Source organism: Aythya ferina (assembly GCF_964211825.1).
Source record: "Aythya ferina genome assembly, chromosome: 8".
NCBI classification, from domain to species: Eukaryota; Metazoa; Chordata; class Aves; order Anseriformes; family Anatidae; genus Aythya; species Aythya ferina.
In genome coordinates, this window is record NC_140304.1 from 32,640,400 (window position 1) to 32,656,121 (window position 15,722).

The 15,722-nt window shown below is 50.7% G+C and overlaps 1 protein-coding gene across 1 annotated transcript; it reads right to left on the minus strand.

Moving 5' to 3' along the window:
- Window positions 1-2,464: 2,464 nt before the first annotated feature.
- On the minus strand, window positions 2,465-13,786 carry PTGER3 (prostaglandin E receptor 3). The gene is made up of 2 exons (XM_084527853.1): window positions 12,875-13,786; window positions 2,465-5,543 (listed from the first exon to the last, which is right to left on the minus strand). The coding sequence occupies exons 1-2, from the start codon at window positions 13,715-13,717 to the stop codon at window positions 5,256-5,258; spliced, it is 1,131 nt and encodes a 376-aa protein (XP_084383979.1). The 5' UTR covers window positions 13,718-13,786; the 3' UTR covers window positions 2,465-5,255.
- Window positions 13,787-15,722: the final 1,936 nt, after the last annotated feature.

The following is a 15,722-nucleotide window of genomic DNA, read 5'->3' on the forward strand; positions in this document are numbered from 1 at the left end:
CTCACTGAATCCACAGCCACGCACACAAAGCAGGCAGAGCTCCCGTGTTACAGATAGCTGCTGGCCTCTAAGGCCACTTTGTTGCATGCCTCTAGCAACCCATTTTCTCACCTTCGTTTGAAAATGTTTATCTTTTGTCTTTGCTGTTGCATTTATAATTTGTCAAAAGGCAACAAGCCTCTCTCAGGAGCTGCTGTGACTCCGGGCAGCCAACCCCATGGACCCTCAGCCTTCCTGCCACTGCTCCAGACAGAAGAGCTTACCTCTTGTGGCTCCAGCACTGGCAGTTCATGGCCTTTTCTGACCCCTTCCACGTGCATTTTAGAAAGTGGTTTTGTTTTTCTTAACTGAGATCAAAAGACCCGATGGAAGGAAGATTAGGCTGAGCTGTGCCGCAGGGGCACAGGGCAGGGGCAGGCGGGTGCCCTGTCACAGGCAGCACCACGGCCCTACAGCACCCGAGCTGCTGCTCTGCACTGGGAAACCCCAGGGAGGAATCCATAAATGAGAAAAAAAAAAAAAGTTAAAGGGAGTGGTGGTCAGCAGGCTGTGCAGGGCTGGCTGCCGGCTGTCATTGCCTTCACTTGTCGTGAGACTGTCACCAGCATGCTTTCAAGTGTTTATTCAAAGTTCTTTAATCTTATCTTATCTAAAAACATTTCTCATTCAAGTGAGCAGAAGAAATATAATCTGGGCTTTCAGAGAATCAGAGAATGGTTCGGGCTGGAAGGGACCTCAAAGCCCCCCCCTGCCCCCAGCCTGGCCCTGGGCACCCCCAGGGACGGGGCATCCGCAGCTCCCCTGGGCTGCCTGTGCCAGGGCCTCACTGCCCTCAGGGTGAAGGATTTCTTCCTCACATCTAATCTAAATCTCCCCTCTTTTAGTTTACAGCCATTTCCCGTTGTCCTATCCCCACACACCCCAACAGAGCCCCTTCCCATCTCTCCTGCAGCCCCCGTTAGGTGCTGGAGGCCGCTTGGAGCTCTCCCCGGAGCCTTCTCCTCTCTGGGCTGAACACCCCGGCTCGCTCAGCTGGCTCCACAGCAGCAGAGCCCCTGCCCTGCGGTCCCCTCTTGTTCCTCTTGCCTTCTGAAGTCTGTTTGAATCAGAAAACCCAGCGATCTGCAGGGGTCTCCTGTGAGGTTTCACCCCCCACGGGGTGTGCTGGAGGCCGCCACCTCCCCGCCACGTTCTCACTCGGGGCAGCGGTGCAGGCTCTGCGCTGATCCTTATCCCACTTCCTCCTCCTCCTGCTGTGTGCAGCCCTCACTCGCAGTCCCTCTGCGTGCAGGGCCTGGGGCTCCCCGCAGGCATTTCCTCAGCTGGAGGCCACATTGGGTGGCTGGGGGCACGGGCCCATCGCCACGGCCTGCTGGGTGCAGGACACCGGCAGCGCTGCCGGCACCACCAGCGCCTGCAGTGACATGGCTGCCTGAGAAAATGTTGTCATTAGCTGCTGGTGGAGAGGTTTTTCTCCAGCCCTTGGCTGAGCCCTGCCCAGCAGCAGCACGGTGTTTGCACCACAAACGTGTCCTGGAGAACCTGCCCTGCGTGCTGCAGAGCCCCTCTCATCGGGAGAACCTGTGAAGGGTGGCCAAGAAACCCGATCACTGAAGTAAATTATGGGGAAAACACAAACTTTGCTTGGTCAAGGCAAGTGGCCATGCTCTGGGGTGCCAACTCCGAGTGGAGACGTGGTACCACCACGGCAATTAGCGTAAATTTATGGAGCAGCAAGGGAACGGGCAGGATGTTGGAAATTAGGGAAAATTGCATGTAATTATTTGCTGTTTCTCTTCTGAAGGTCGTTTCATACACGGTGACATTGCACTGACTCACCAGAGGAGGGAATGGGGTTGGGGGGTTGGTTTTGCTTGTCCAAGCCATGTTCCCAGTGTTTCACCACAGCTTTTCTGCGCTCCTCTTCTGCATAAAACTGCTTTAGAGGCACTAGAGGTCTGTGCTCAAGTTACAGAATGTGATAAAAAGATAAAAATAAATCATGTAAATAATGTATTTATTTCTCTCTTACTAAGGCAAGTTCCACCTAATTCTGATTCAGTTCTGGGGCAGGAACTTTTAAGGGAAAAATACATCAGCATCGAAGTTGCCACATTCCGGGGCCCTGTGCTTCATCGCCCTGTGTGAGGGTGAACCCTGCCCTCCCTGTAAGTCACATTTTGGCTGTGCCAAATCCTTCACCAGCAGACAGGGTGGGTTTGGGGCTTGCGCTGTAAACTGGATCCCTGAGCTGATCCAGCTTGAAAACAATTCTTTTAAATCAAAAAGCAGTGGTGCAACCCTGCAAACCCCCGCGAGGCCGTGAAGCGGCAGCAGGGCCACCAGCAGCGCTGCTTCAAGTGGCTGCGGCTGCTGAGGGCACGTGTCCCGGCGGCAGGAACCGAGGCACGGGAGGCCGGTCATTCTGCTGGGCTTTTATTCTGACAGATACAACACACACTGATTTGGTACACAAACAGGCTAGTTTATAAGGCAAACGATGATTTCAAAGTAGGCTTCCCATTTGCTACTGCTTCCATAAAATCTTTGACAGGAATACAACATATTAAAACCAGTATTAGAAATACTTTTGTATTGGAATTTAAATACATCACATATGAGGCATCTTTAAAGAAAGGCAACAAAAATACACTTTCCCACTGGAAAAAAGTAAGTGGGAAATAAAAACTTTAATTTATGCTAAAGCTTTCTGATTCATTTTTGAAAGTGCGTTCCTCCAGCCATGTCACGTTACGGCAGGCATGGCTGGCAAATAGTGCTCAGACTCCTCTTCTGTAAACAAATTAAAAGCAGACATTCTTTCCCATTTTCTGATATGTAAAGTATATTCTCCTTCATATCACTGTGCACAAAGATGGAAAGAACTGACTTTTTCCAAATTCAGAAGTGTCCTACTTCACTAAGGAAAGGCACGGAGGAACAGAATTATTTTAAGTGAATGGTGAAACCATCCCTGACCTTTTTAAGAATAACAAGCCCATGGCTATTTAATCGTTACCACATATTTGATTCTTTATGTAAAAGAAAAAACAGCATTTTCCTGTTGCGGCTGTAAAGGAGCTGAGAACCGAGGTATTGAGTCACTCTTCTCACAGCGCGTCTCCCCCCTGACCACTCGCTGTCCCTCGGCAAGCCGTACGCTCCGGCCGTGCTGCTATTCAGAAATGGTTCGGCCTAATTATGAAGGTCATCCCGACATACTTTACAAGGGACTGGGCTTGTTTATTAGTTTTAAACAGCTAGTGTACACAAACTGAACAACTTGAATCCTTCGGACAGAAGAGGCTTTGTATATCACAAAATAACATTAAAAAAGTTTGAATCCTGCAAGACACTTTTCCCAAGAGAACCAGTGCAGTTTTTATTTCCCCACACACCCCAGCGTGCTGACAAGGATGTGGGGCTGGGGCTGGCCGAGCTCCCCGCAGCCTCTGCCCGGCACAGTGAGGCTGGAGGCAGAGGTTTGCCTCCCGGAGCAGCTGGGGAGTGCTGCAGAACACAGGCGGCACCCTGCCAAGTGTCAAAGTGCCTCGCCGTGGTGGTAGGCTGGCCCTTGAGTGAAAGTAAGACTTCAGCGTTTAGGTGGCACTCAAACGCACCCCCCTGCCTCCACATTACATTTATGCAGAGAGGCTTTTGCTGTCAGATTAATTACTTCTGACTGGCACGAAGATACACAACTGGACTACGCAGCAGCGGAACTAGGCAAGTGAGTAGTTGGTTTCTCTGTTGAGTAGTTACTTTTACAAACAAAGGAAGGGAAGCAAAAATCAATTAAAATTCAATTTCCCATGAGAATTTCCTAGCAGATGCAGGGTTATATTTGCCTTTAAGGCTCCTGAATTGGTTATTATTGGCACAAAGTATATGGTGTACCACTACACGATATATTGTATTTTATTGTTTTGCAGGTAATTTCACCTAAGAGGCCATTAAACAGGATCCATTAGAGGCTATCATCTAGAAAAAGGGCAAAGAAAATAGGAAAAAATGCAGTCCTTGTGAAAATAAACTTCAGATGTGACACAAATGGGTTAGAACTCGGTTTTCTAATAAAACCTGAAAGTTACCTGGAGGAAAGATTTGACTGATGCACATAATTCTACCCATCTCTTCCAGTCTCCATTATCTGAAAAATTCCCAAAGCTGCCGCATCTCTCAAATTTGTCTTTTTGGAGGAAAGAAGAAAGAGATCAGTTGTTCTCAGGTAATACTTTGGCTACCGTGTAGAGCATTTTAATAATTAAGAAGTTTTGAGTGGTATCCTCATTACTTAAGAATCGTTTGATGTTCATTTGATTCCCAGACATGTGCGTTTCCAAATAAAACCACCCATATGAAAGCGGTATTTCTGGCTTTGTAAACCTTTGCCATTTATCTACAGGAAGAAGAACACTTACTGTCACTTACAGTCTGTTTATCACTCTCTCCATCTGCGCAAAGTAGTTTTATAGTGTGCTTTGCTAACGGCAAGGCTTGTTATGCCTGGGTGTTTCATAGGTTGCTATTAAAAAAAACGCAACACAAACCACAGATCTCTCACTTTACGCTGTGTCCCAGTGCTACATCCTACTCAGCAGATAAGCTAACTTTAGCATCCACGCAGAATGAGTACTTGTCAGGACAATATGTGTCATGAGACACAGGCTACATTCAGTTCTCAAAAGAGATTGATGATCTACCATCACTGGTACAATACAACCTTTTCAGCTTTAAGCCATGGAAATCTAAATAAAATCTGAGTTTTATCTTCCTTTAATTCTTCTACATTTTGCCCCTTTCTCTCTTTGTCCCTCCAGAAAAAAAGGAGGAAGAAAGACTCTCTGAAACAAATTATCTTGGTATTAAAATTATTTATAGGAGTGGGTCTCTTCAGTAATTAAACTGTTGAATCTGTTCCAAATGTCCCCTGATAGGAAAATCATTTTTTTCTACCTTAATGTAAAAAAAAATCCCTCCAGACTCTATTTTAGACACACACAAAGTCATGTTCTGCAGCTCAGTTAGGAATTGCAATAACAACAGAATTTAGCAACAAACCCAATTGCTTTGTCTATACTTGAGAATTTTTGGCACGTTGGATAAATAATAATTTGGCACTGTAAGGCCACTCAGTAATGCCGTTTTCAGCTATTTATGCAGATGCGAGCGCGTTACAAACACCCTGATTCACAGTAAGATTTAAAACCACTTGTTGGTGAAAGCAGTTTCCATGCAAGTGGATCAACGTTCCTTCACGCCGCTGTCCGTCGGATTTCATCTGACAACGTGATTGATCTGTCTTTCCACTCGTTGTTAGAGCACTTGGAGACAGCGTTGGCTGCTTGACAGAACTTCTGCAGGAGGATCTTTCTTAGTAGCAGATAAACCCACGGATCCAGTATCTGGTTTAGTGAGGCCAAGCGCACGGCTGTCAAGAAGAAATTGCACTCCTTGTGCAGTTCTGAGCTTTGGGCTTCCGCAGAGAATCCCTTACAGTGTTCAAACGATGTGTGGCTGAAGATCATCTTCAGCATCGTTATCTAAAGAAAGTCAGGAGGAAAAAAACAATACAAGTTAAGAGACCAGATCTGTATCGGTACATGCAAATACCCCTGAAGATAAAATCCTGCCAAGGGATTTTTTCCTTCCTCTTCGATTTCAGACCAAGGCCGTAACAAGCAAGCAAGCTCTGAGAGAGCAGCTCAGTCTGCGTGTGCACGTACAACGAGCATGACAAACTTGTTGCCTCCCAGCCACCCATCCGGCTGATCTGCAGATCCCATGCTAACGCGAGGAAGCACACGCTGCTCCCCTGCCTGACACCTAGCAGAAAGCCGTGTGCTAGATCCCGGCGGCTAGAAAGGGAAATCACTGACCTGGCAAAATTGATTCAGAGGGACTCATTTTATCATTTCCGTGTTATCAGAATTGCAAACAACAGCTGAATAACTCCTAATGAGTAGTTCAAAATTATGTTATGAATAGCAGATGTCAGGATAAAGATTTTCATATATTAAAATGTCTACATTTCTTGTAAAACCAGCATGTTTTGTTCTATGACGTAAATTTTAGACTTTAAGGTAAGTTATTCTGCTTATGAAGTGACCCAAAAGAAAAGGGTTAATGAAAGCACTTTGGACTTGAGGACAAGAAAGTATTTTATGTCAGCTAAAAAATAGATTTTGTTTTGAAAGCCGCAGACGGCATTCTGTGTTAACCTGACCTCTAACCCCCGCCTGCTGCCCTCAGTCCGCTCCCTCGGCGCACCCAGCGATGCATTCAGGAATCCGTTTCCCACGACATCCAGACGGGCATGACTGCGATGGTACCGACCCGGCGAAATGTTTCACACGAGCACAAGTTTCTGTGGCCAGTGTCTCCCCCGGCTCGGGCTCGGAGCAGCCAGCTCCGGTGGCAGCCAAGCGCTGCGCGCGGGTCGGTGCCACTCGGGCTGAGGGCGAGCAGGAGCGGCGGTGCTCTCACTGCTGCAGTCCCACAGCACGGGGCTGCCCCGGGTGCTGCGTGGTGGCAGATGGCAGGACACAGCCCCGCGGGTGCTGCAGTAGTCGCTCACTCGTTTAAGACGAGGCAGCTTTGCCTCCAAGGCCGCTGGGCTACACAGCTCACAGTTGGTGAAGGACGTAGTGACTGAAGGCTGCAGGGCAATGATTCAGTCAACCAAAATTACGAGACTTTGGGCTTCCTCATTCTCCAAATTAAGATAAAATCTTGCTTTACAACTGCCAGCAAAAGGAGCCTCAGAACACAGGGACACCTGCACTCCTGCAAGGTCCCACTGAGGGCTGGTTTGCTGCGGGTTGTGCAGGAAACCCCCAGCTGAAGGGGGGCTCGGCCCGGCAGCGCTGGGCTCCGGCTGCAGGAGCGCGGGCTTTGAGTCACCGGGCTGCTGTTCAGCCAGGTAAAAAGGGAAAGAAGCTTTCCTTTGTCTTGTTAAAGCTGGTGAGACAGTGCTGGGCATTGTGATGCTCTCATATACCAACATACAGCTATGGGAAATATGAATCACGTTTTGAGAGATGTCAGATATATTCATTTCCCATCGTTTAGCTGGTTGGTATCTGCTATCTGAAGTTTTCCCCTTCACAATTTGTATCAGCTGCAGCAGTTTTAAAATATATTGCTTCAGAGGCGTTTAGCTTGTTCTCTGCAGATAAGCTACATCACATGTTGTATTGCAAAGTCTTCCCCAGGAGCCTCCAAACACAGGGACCAAAAGAACTGAGCAGCGTTCGGCGAGCAGCTTGCTGCCAAGCGACGTGTTGGCTGTGTGACGGGGCAATGCCTCTGCTCCTGCACCTGGCCGTGCCTCCTGCCTGCTCCACACCAAGGCCAGCACCACGGGAGGACAGGGCCGGCTTTTGGATGCACCCCAGCAAGTCTGGTGCCCCGGTAGGAGCCGAGCCGTGGCAGCAGGAAGCAACCCGCCCCTCGGGATGGATGGCATGGGGACTCTGTGCTGGGTTTGCTGCGTGCTGTGACTCTTCCTGGACAGGTCCTGGTTTTGCTCACAAATCTTTTCTGGTTGTGAACCGAAGGCCTCAAATGCCAGGAAATCCTGCAGGCTGGAGGCAGTAGCCCCGCAATCTCTATGCCCACAGCGGATGTCAGACAGGCGGTGCAGCACCACACTGTGATGTTCAATGGGTCTGCGAGGGGGGTGCCAGGCACCAGACGGGTGCCAGTCCCAAATGTGCAGGGAACTGCCCAAGCGACCGGGCTCCCGGTCACTTACTGACAGCCCCGTGCAAGCTCCTGCCCTTGGCCTCACAAAGGAGCCAGCACAACTCATACCCACAGCGACGTGAGCCCTGTCTGGGCTTTTCCCCAGCACTGCTGTCAGAGAGCAGCACCACGGCTGGGAGCTGGCCGCGGGCAGCATTCGACCTCTTGGAGGAATCTTCTGGGTGCGGGATCAATACCCGTGTGGTGGCCTGGGAAAGCTCGGAGGAGTCCGGGAGACAGGGCCACTCCGACAGCAAGGCAGAACTGTTTTTGTTTCTTTAAATAGAAGCAGTTGAGAATTCCATCTGCTGCATTTAATTTAAATAAAATGAAAAGTAGCCACTGGTGTAGGTTTTCAAAAACACATGATACAGACCCAAAGCACACCAGGCGGCCATGCACCAGGCCCGCACAGCCCCAGGTCCACCACACGCCTGTCCCCGCGGGCCTGCAGCACCTTCAGCAGCGCCCCGAGCCCAAAATCAGCTCTTCTAGCCCACCTTTGGGGAACCCTGCAGCAGCTTTGCAGACCTCGTTATCTGGTTCTTTTGTTACTCAATCCATGGAGCTACAAAAATATTAGACTAATAAAATGCGTTTCTCAAGCACGCAACTGCTGTTTATTTTTGTCTTTCTTACATAATATTCCATTACTGGAATACTTGTTGGGCCATCGGTGGCTCTGCTGGAAATTCTGTTTGATATCCTTAGAGGCCGTTTATCACGGCCTGTACTGGTCTGCTAAATTTATTGGAAGGAAGACTGCAAAAAGAAGGGGCACAACATCGGGTGGAATAAAGCCCATTGAACTATACGATCTATGCCAATAAAGCATGGGCTCAGAATGCCTGTAGTAATGCGACTGGTAATCACATTTAATTGATAAGATAACAGTCGCTGTCACTGAATGCAGTTCAATTCAGCTTCCGTTGCTGTGGCTTTTGAACTGATAGCCGATGTCCAGGCATGCTCTGTGAGGGATCTTTACAGCGTTTTGAATGAAGTTTGTTGCCCCGTGACACGCTGCCGCGGGGTGAGCGTGAAACGGGCGGTCTGTTACTTCAGGGATCCAGGCTGCTTGCTATCACGTTACCAAGTATTTGAAATGAACTTTCATTGTATTTAAGGAAAAAAAAAAAGACAAAAAGTCTTTCTCAAAGATATTTTTCCAGTTTTACAAACTAGGTCGGAAGGTTTTTTTGACTGGAGATCACCAGGAATTCATGGCAGAGCTCTTTGTGCAGCACTTGGGCACGGACAGGCTCAGGCTCCTGCCCTGCCCCAGCTAGGAGGCATTTACCAAAATCCATGGGGCCATGGGGCTGCAGTAAGGGATGGACAATAAAGCAGTTGCTCTGCTTGCAGGTATGTATTTTTAGGCGAAGCAAGAGCTGTGAGTAGCTGGTCTGGAATGTGGGGTAAGAATCCGATGTGAACTTCCCAGTCCCAAACTGCAAAATCTTTTCATGAGATAGCTTCCAAAAATCCAAGCATGTTTTCTATGCATCGTGAAGACAGGAGGATTTATCTGTTTACACTGCTTCTCTGCTCCCATTCGTCCTAATCTGTTGCAGAAATAATTCTCTCCCACATAGCAAAGACAGCTATAGAAGGAATACAGGATTCTCCTGGTGGAATACAAATAATGGCTGTGGTGAGCGAACTGTGCAGAAGCCCAGATGGAGAGACAATACCTGTAGTCATGTACCAACTTATTTTAAAGTCAAGATTGGACTCACTTCTACTCCCTCTGTGGAAGCTAAGGCAGAATGAAAGACCTCAGCCTGAGCAAGCCAAATGTCACTGCGGCTCCACGCTCCTTGTGGAGCCCTGAAGGAGGATTGCCACTGCTTGGAACCGATGGGGATTTCTCCTGTACAGCAGGGACACTGCCTGCCGCAGGCAAAGCTGGGACAAGCCCACACATCTGCCAGTCCTACAGGACTGTGGGGTGACCCCAAGCAAACCCCCTCTCTGTTTCTGTGAAACCCATGCTAGTGAAATCACTGCAATCCTCCTGGAGAACTGATGGAGAAGGCTGAGGATTTCAGTATGGAAAACCTGTTTGCAGAAGGGCAGTAACGTGGGGAAGCGTGACAGATCCCGGGGAAGTCCAACAGGCTTCCAACAGGCACGTGCTCTACGTTTTACTGCTCGGTTGTGCCCTTACCTAAGACAAATATCGTCTGGCAAAATCCAGCCTTTTGGCAGGTGCATGGTGTTCCCTGCAGCACGCAAAGCACAGCGACCAGGAGGCCGGGACACCTGCACCAGGCGCCTATTTTGGCGTCAGAGGGGAGCGGAGCACCGCCAGGAACTGCTGGCTCGTGGAAGTCGAGGTGTGTGCAGCAGTGATACCACTGCCCTCCCTCCCTCAGTAAAGGTGCTTTCCATAGCGGTTTTGTGCATTTAAAAATACTACCAAATACTACGTTTATAATAAAAACACCTGTAAAGGAGGCTATCATTGCTTTCTATCTGATGGGAGGGCTTAGGGGAACATGTATGTTGAAAGGAAAAGCAGCACAATATCTGAGCAGTTCAGCTTTAAATAGCCGTGAAAGCACCGGGAGTGAGCAATTTTGTAAAGCCCTGGGAGGGAATAGTTTTGTAACCTGGAGCTGCTAAAAGCATTATTATGAGAATTACAGCCTGTGCTGCAGCTGTGCTTCTGTGCAAACAACGAAGGGCTTTATCCAGGCTACCTCAAACTCGTTTCAGTCTGCTGTTGGCTTATTCCAGTGGGTACGTTCAGCAGCTGAACACCAAAATACACAGAAGGTTGGTGCAGACTGGAAACCATGGTAAAGCAATGCCTCATGTAAGTGGAGCATTTTTCGGGTTCTCCATGCTGAACTCAAGTAAAGTCTTGACTGCACAATAAGAGATCTCATACCTGCGTTATGAACACAGTTCCTCTCTTCTACCAAACATCCCATAAATCTCGGGGAGGGACACCTCATTAAGCTGTTCAGCGCACGGCCGCTATCATCGGAAGTTTCACTTTTCTGTGAAATCCTATTTGATATTCTCATTTTCATCAACAGATCAGGTCTGTGTGAAGGGGCATTGTTTCTATTAGGCAAACAGTTGTCAGCACCCATTAGTTCTCAGGTATAAACCTCAGACTCTTTTTTAATGTAGTCTCCTCTGCAAACCCCTAGGTTCCTGTTTAAATGAGGTTTCTTACAACTGCTAAATGATGCAGCTATAGTTAAATGAGTTCTGTCATTTGGCTTTCACTGAAAATGCACTTGCCTTGCTCCAAGCTCACTTTTCCAAAAACCTGGCCACTTGTTCCTGATTTGTCCTTTGCAGTTGTATAGAAAAAATGGAAGTACAAAACTTCTGGTGTAGCTGTGATGCTTGACTCTGACACTACAACACCTGGCAGGCTGACCAGACGGAGCAGCCCTGCAGGACCCTACAGCCCCAGCGATCGCTTCGCAGCATTGCCGCTGTGCTGGGAAGCGAGCTGTTTGCAGATTCACCCCGGCCGGGCAGCACCAGCCGCAGCAGCAGCACCGGGGCTGCCTGGCAGCGCCCTCCCCGCAGCCCCGCTCTCTCCCGGAGCACCCGGCTGCTCGCCAGGGCCGGCGGCGCCGACCTCCCAGCACTGTCTGCGGCCCCAAGAGCCTCTGAGCCACGGAGTGCTTACAGCAGCTCTGCCCTCTGCTTGATCCTTGCGCCGCGGGGGCCTCCTTTCCACTTCCCGCAGGTCCTTTCAGCTGCACTGGCTTGACCTCTGGTTTTTAAGTCTGCAAAAATACCACTGGCAGCAAACCACCCAAGGGAATCCCTGCCTCGTCATTGATTTTCCAGAGTGTTCATGTTCTGAAGGAAGAGATGTCTCTCATCCCCTTTTTGCTCTATGCTACGAGGCTGGCTAAACCCCCCCGTGTGATAGCTTTGGTGGAAGGTGGCAAAGCACAGGGCAGAACCTGCTTCCAGACGGGGAGAATGCAAAACCTAGGACTGAGAGGCAAATGCATTTCCTGCATTTAATAACGGCCTTCTCATGTTCTCATCCTTTTAATTACTGAGGACAAGCACGTGGCAGTTAACTTCCAGAGAAAAAGAAATCCCAGCGTTTTCCCTTGGGACTTGGCTGTACCCATCGGTGGGACAGCCCGACACTCCTCATGGAGATGTGCCGCGGTCTGGACAGGGCCAGCCAAGTTCTCTGTGCACAGCGGGAGAAAAACCCTTCCGAGGCCACACAGTACCTGCCATGTAACTGCAGAATTATTACAGCAAGCTTCAGCCCTTTCCTGCTTAAGGATTCCAAGCACAAACTCTCCGAAAGCCACACTGTCCTCTGGCAGCAGGACACACTGGCTATCTTATAGAGGGTACCGGACTCCCAGATGTGCCCTCAGCCCGTACAGTAGGAGCAGAGGTGGGTTCAGCCTCTTCCACTCCTAAACCACGAGGAAGGATTCATCCCAGCTTGACAGAAAGGGCCGCAAGTGAGGAAGAAGAAAATAATGGAAAGAAATTCAGGGGTCCTTTAAAAAAAACGAAAATAGAAACAAGAAAGCCAGAAGCGCTGCCTTACATAAGATAGAGTGAGCAACCTGCTGAAAACTAGTGGGCACTTACAAAGTCACACACTGTACCCGTCCTCATAAACCACGGAGATAAGTTTTGGTGCAAAGCAGGAGTGAACAAAAACTATGAAATAACTCCTTCCCATCAGCACAGGGCTCCATCACAAAGGGGCTGGGTGAACTTGCTGGCAGGTTCACCTCAACAAGGAGCAGGGAGGTTCTGGTCCCGTTGCTCCGGCACCTTCAGATCCCGATTGTGCCACCCACTGGGTAAACCTCCCCGTCCGGCTGCAGAGGGCAGGGGTGCAGACCTCAGCGCCCTCCTCCCAGACCCACCGACTCCTCACGTCCTGCCCTCTTCCTCTTCACACGGCCTTTCTTGTCCTCATCACCCCTCCTTTCTACGGCATTTCTTTGGTGTTATTTTTCCCGATGTGCTGCACTGCGCCCACCTCCTGGACCGCTCCCTGCCTCCGTCCCCATCCCGGCTGTTGCCCCCTTTCCCTTCCCCTTGGGTGCCCACGAGGAACCTGGGCACAGGGCTGGGTTAGGCGGCGGTGGCCGAGGCGGTGACCTACCAGCAGCGGTGCCCAGCACGCCGAGAGCACGCACATGATCCCCAGCAGCTGGATCAGCGTTTCGGTGGCGATCCGCCCCCACTGCTTGCTGGAGTGCGGCGCCGCCGCTTTGGTCCGGCAGCGAGACACCAGGGCCTCGATGGTGGCCAGGTTGCACGCCACCGTCACCAGCAGCGAGAAGAGCCCCAGGCCGGCGAAGGTGGAGGCGAAGAAGCTCCCGGAGAGCTCGCTGTCCCCCGTGCTGATGAAGCACCAGGTGCCGGGCCACTGCAGCGTGTAGCGGCCCAGGCCGGCGATGGGCAGGAGGGCGAAGGAGAGCACGGCCAGCCAGATGCCGAGCAGCGCCGTCTTGGTCATCCTCGTCTTCATGTGGCTGGCGTACCAGTGCGGCGCGCGGATGGCCAGCGTGCGCTCCACCGCCATGGCGCTGGCGATGAAGAGCGGGCAGAGGCCGAAGACCGTCATGCTGAAGCCGAAGAAGGCGCAGAGGCGGCCCGAGGGGTCGACGGCCGCCCAGGCGCGGTCGGACAGGTAGACGGCGATGACGATGGGGCTGGTCAGCAGCTGCCCCGCCAGGTCGGTGAGCGCCAGGGAGCCGATGCAGAGCAGGAAGGAGCGCCTGCGGCGGTTCTCCTTGGCGCGGTAGCTGCGGGACACCAGCAGCATGGCCAGGGCGTTGCCCACGATGCCCGTGATCATCATGGTGAGCGGGAACGCCACCGACACGGCTCCGCAGCCCTCCGCCGCCGCCGCCGCCGCCCGCCCGGTGCCGTTGCCCCGCGGCCGCATGGCGCCGGGCTCGCTGCCGTTGGGGCCGCCCTGGCACAGCGGCCGGCGGCTCATGGCGATGGCGATGGCGGCGGCGAGCCCCGGCCCCGCTGCGGGTCCCGCTCCCGCTCCCAGCCCCGTCCCCGTCCCCGTCCCATGGCGGCAGTGGCGGCCCCGCGGCGGGCGGCCGCCGTTAAAGGCGGGGGCGGGGGCGGCGCCGCCCGCCCTGAGGGAGGGGAGCGGCGGGCGCGGGGCTCGCCTCAGGGGGCGCCGCCTCGTGCCCGACCCCCGCCCGGCCCCGGGCCCGCTGCGTCCCGCGGGGCTGCGGCTCCACCGCGCGGTGCCCGCAGCCCCTGTCCCTGTCCCTGCCCTGCCGCCCGGGCTCGCCTTCCCCTGCGTCCCCCTGGAGCCCAGGAGCCTCCCTGCCGGCAGGCTCCGTCAGGCTCCTGTCACTCCCTTCACCTGCAGGAGTGAGCTCCCTTCCCGACAGGCGGGCAGCAGCGGGGCAGGTTTCCTACACCGAGGAAACCCGAAACTGAACCATTTCCCTTTCTCCCTGACCAGGGCTGGAGCTGGAAGGAGCTGGGCTCCTGCCTGTACCTGGCAGTGGTTGCTGCTGCCAGCAGTGCCTTATATCCGTCTCTCGGAAGCTGTTTTGTCGGGTCTCCCATGTTATAGCACACAAAATTCCGATAATCTTTCTTGCTCTTTGTCCCACCATTCCTAAATTATTCCACGCAGTCACTGCTTTCAACCTACACAGAGTGTTATTGTGTTAGTGCTGTAATAAACCTGCTTGCAAATTGAGACCATAAACGACGATACGCTGTGAATGCCAATACCAGCGTCCTGCAATCGCTTTTGGTTCACTACATGCTCACAGATGCACTAACACATCTATTAATCATCAGTGAAATCCAAACACAAAATCCAAGAAAACTCTTCAGAGACAGACCTTGTTCAGTTTGTCTTTTTTTCTCTTCAGCTGACAAGATCCTGAGCTAACACAACACCTATGGCTCAAAGCTGTGAGAGCACGTGCTGAAGATGCCAAGACTTTCTGAAGCTGGTGGGATGTCTAAGGATATTGTTACACCTTGGTAGAACTGGTGCCGATTTTGTTATATAGCCTCGTTTCACGTTACAATATTTTCTTTGCTCGTGAGCAGGAATCTCTGTCTCGTTTTCTATAGTCAGCGACAGGTAACTCGCTTAACTCATCTTTCCTGTCAAAGCAGAGTTAACAATTTAAAGAGGTTTTAAGAGTTTTATGGATTACAAGTGCTATTAACAATGATAAGCCCCAAAGACTGCCACAGTATCTTCTGTCATGTCCTCCCCCCCACAGCCTTTTGGAAAATTCTTATGCCATCATTTGATACTGTGCTTTATATTCACGGCCCCTGGTTTTACAGTGGAAATGTTCCCTGCTAGCTCAGTTGTGTTATTTCTGGATGGGGTCCACAACCACAAAAAAGCACCAGAGTATCATTTCTATTTTTCCAAACTAAGTATGAAGCACTCCATGGATTTTTTTTTTCTTCCACAAATACTTAAGCAACCTTTTTCCACTAAAAATACAACTCATTTTGATAATGGTAGAACAGGTAAAGCTACTAAGTTGCACAAGACTTGCTCAAATCTGTCATCATACTTGAACTCTAAGAAGTACATCACTCTTCCCTGTTGCTCCCTTGTCCAAATTTTGGAACACTTTGTACAACTATCTGCACTCTTGCATTTAAAAATAAGTCAAAAGAGGCACCCTATTAGCTCATGTTACTTGTGATTAAAGAAGAAAAAATCCTTTATGTTAAAGGATCCCTTCCAGGAAATTCTATAACCAGTGATAATTTTTTCATTAATGCTCCAAGAACAAATAATGAAATTGATTTTTAAAAGAGCAGAGTTTCTTCCCCATAAGCATGTAAAATGGAAGTTAAAATGGAAGTTTTGGAGAGAAACTCAAGCAGAGATAACGTCCTTAGTACAGAAACTCCTCAGATAGGAATAAACGGCAGGGACATGTTGACCCTGAGGCATTGTCATTAACACAGAGATGCCCCCATGTGTAAGAGGA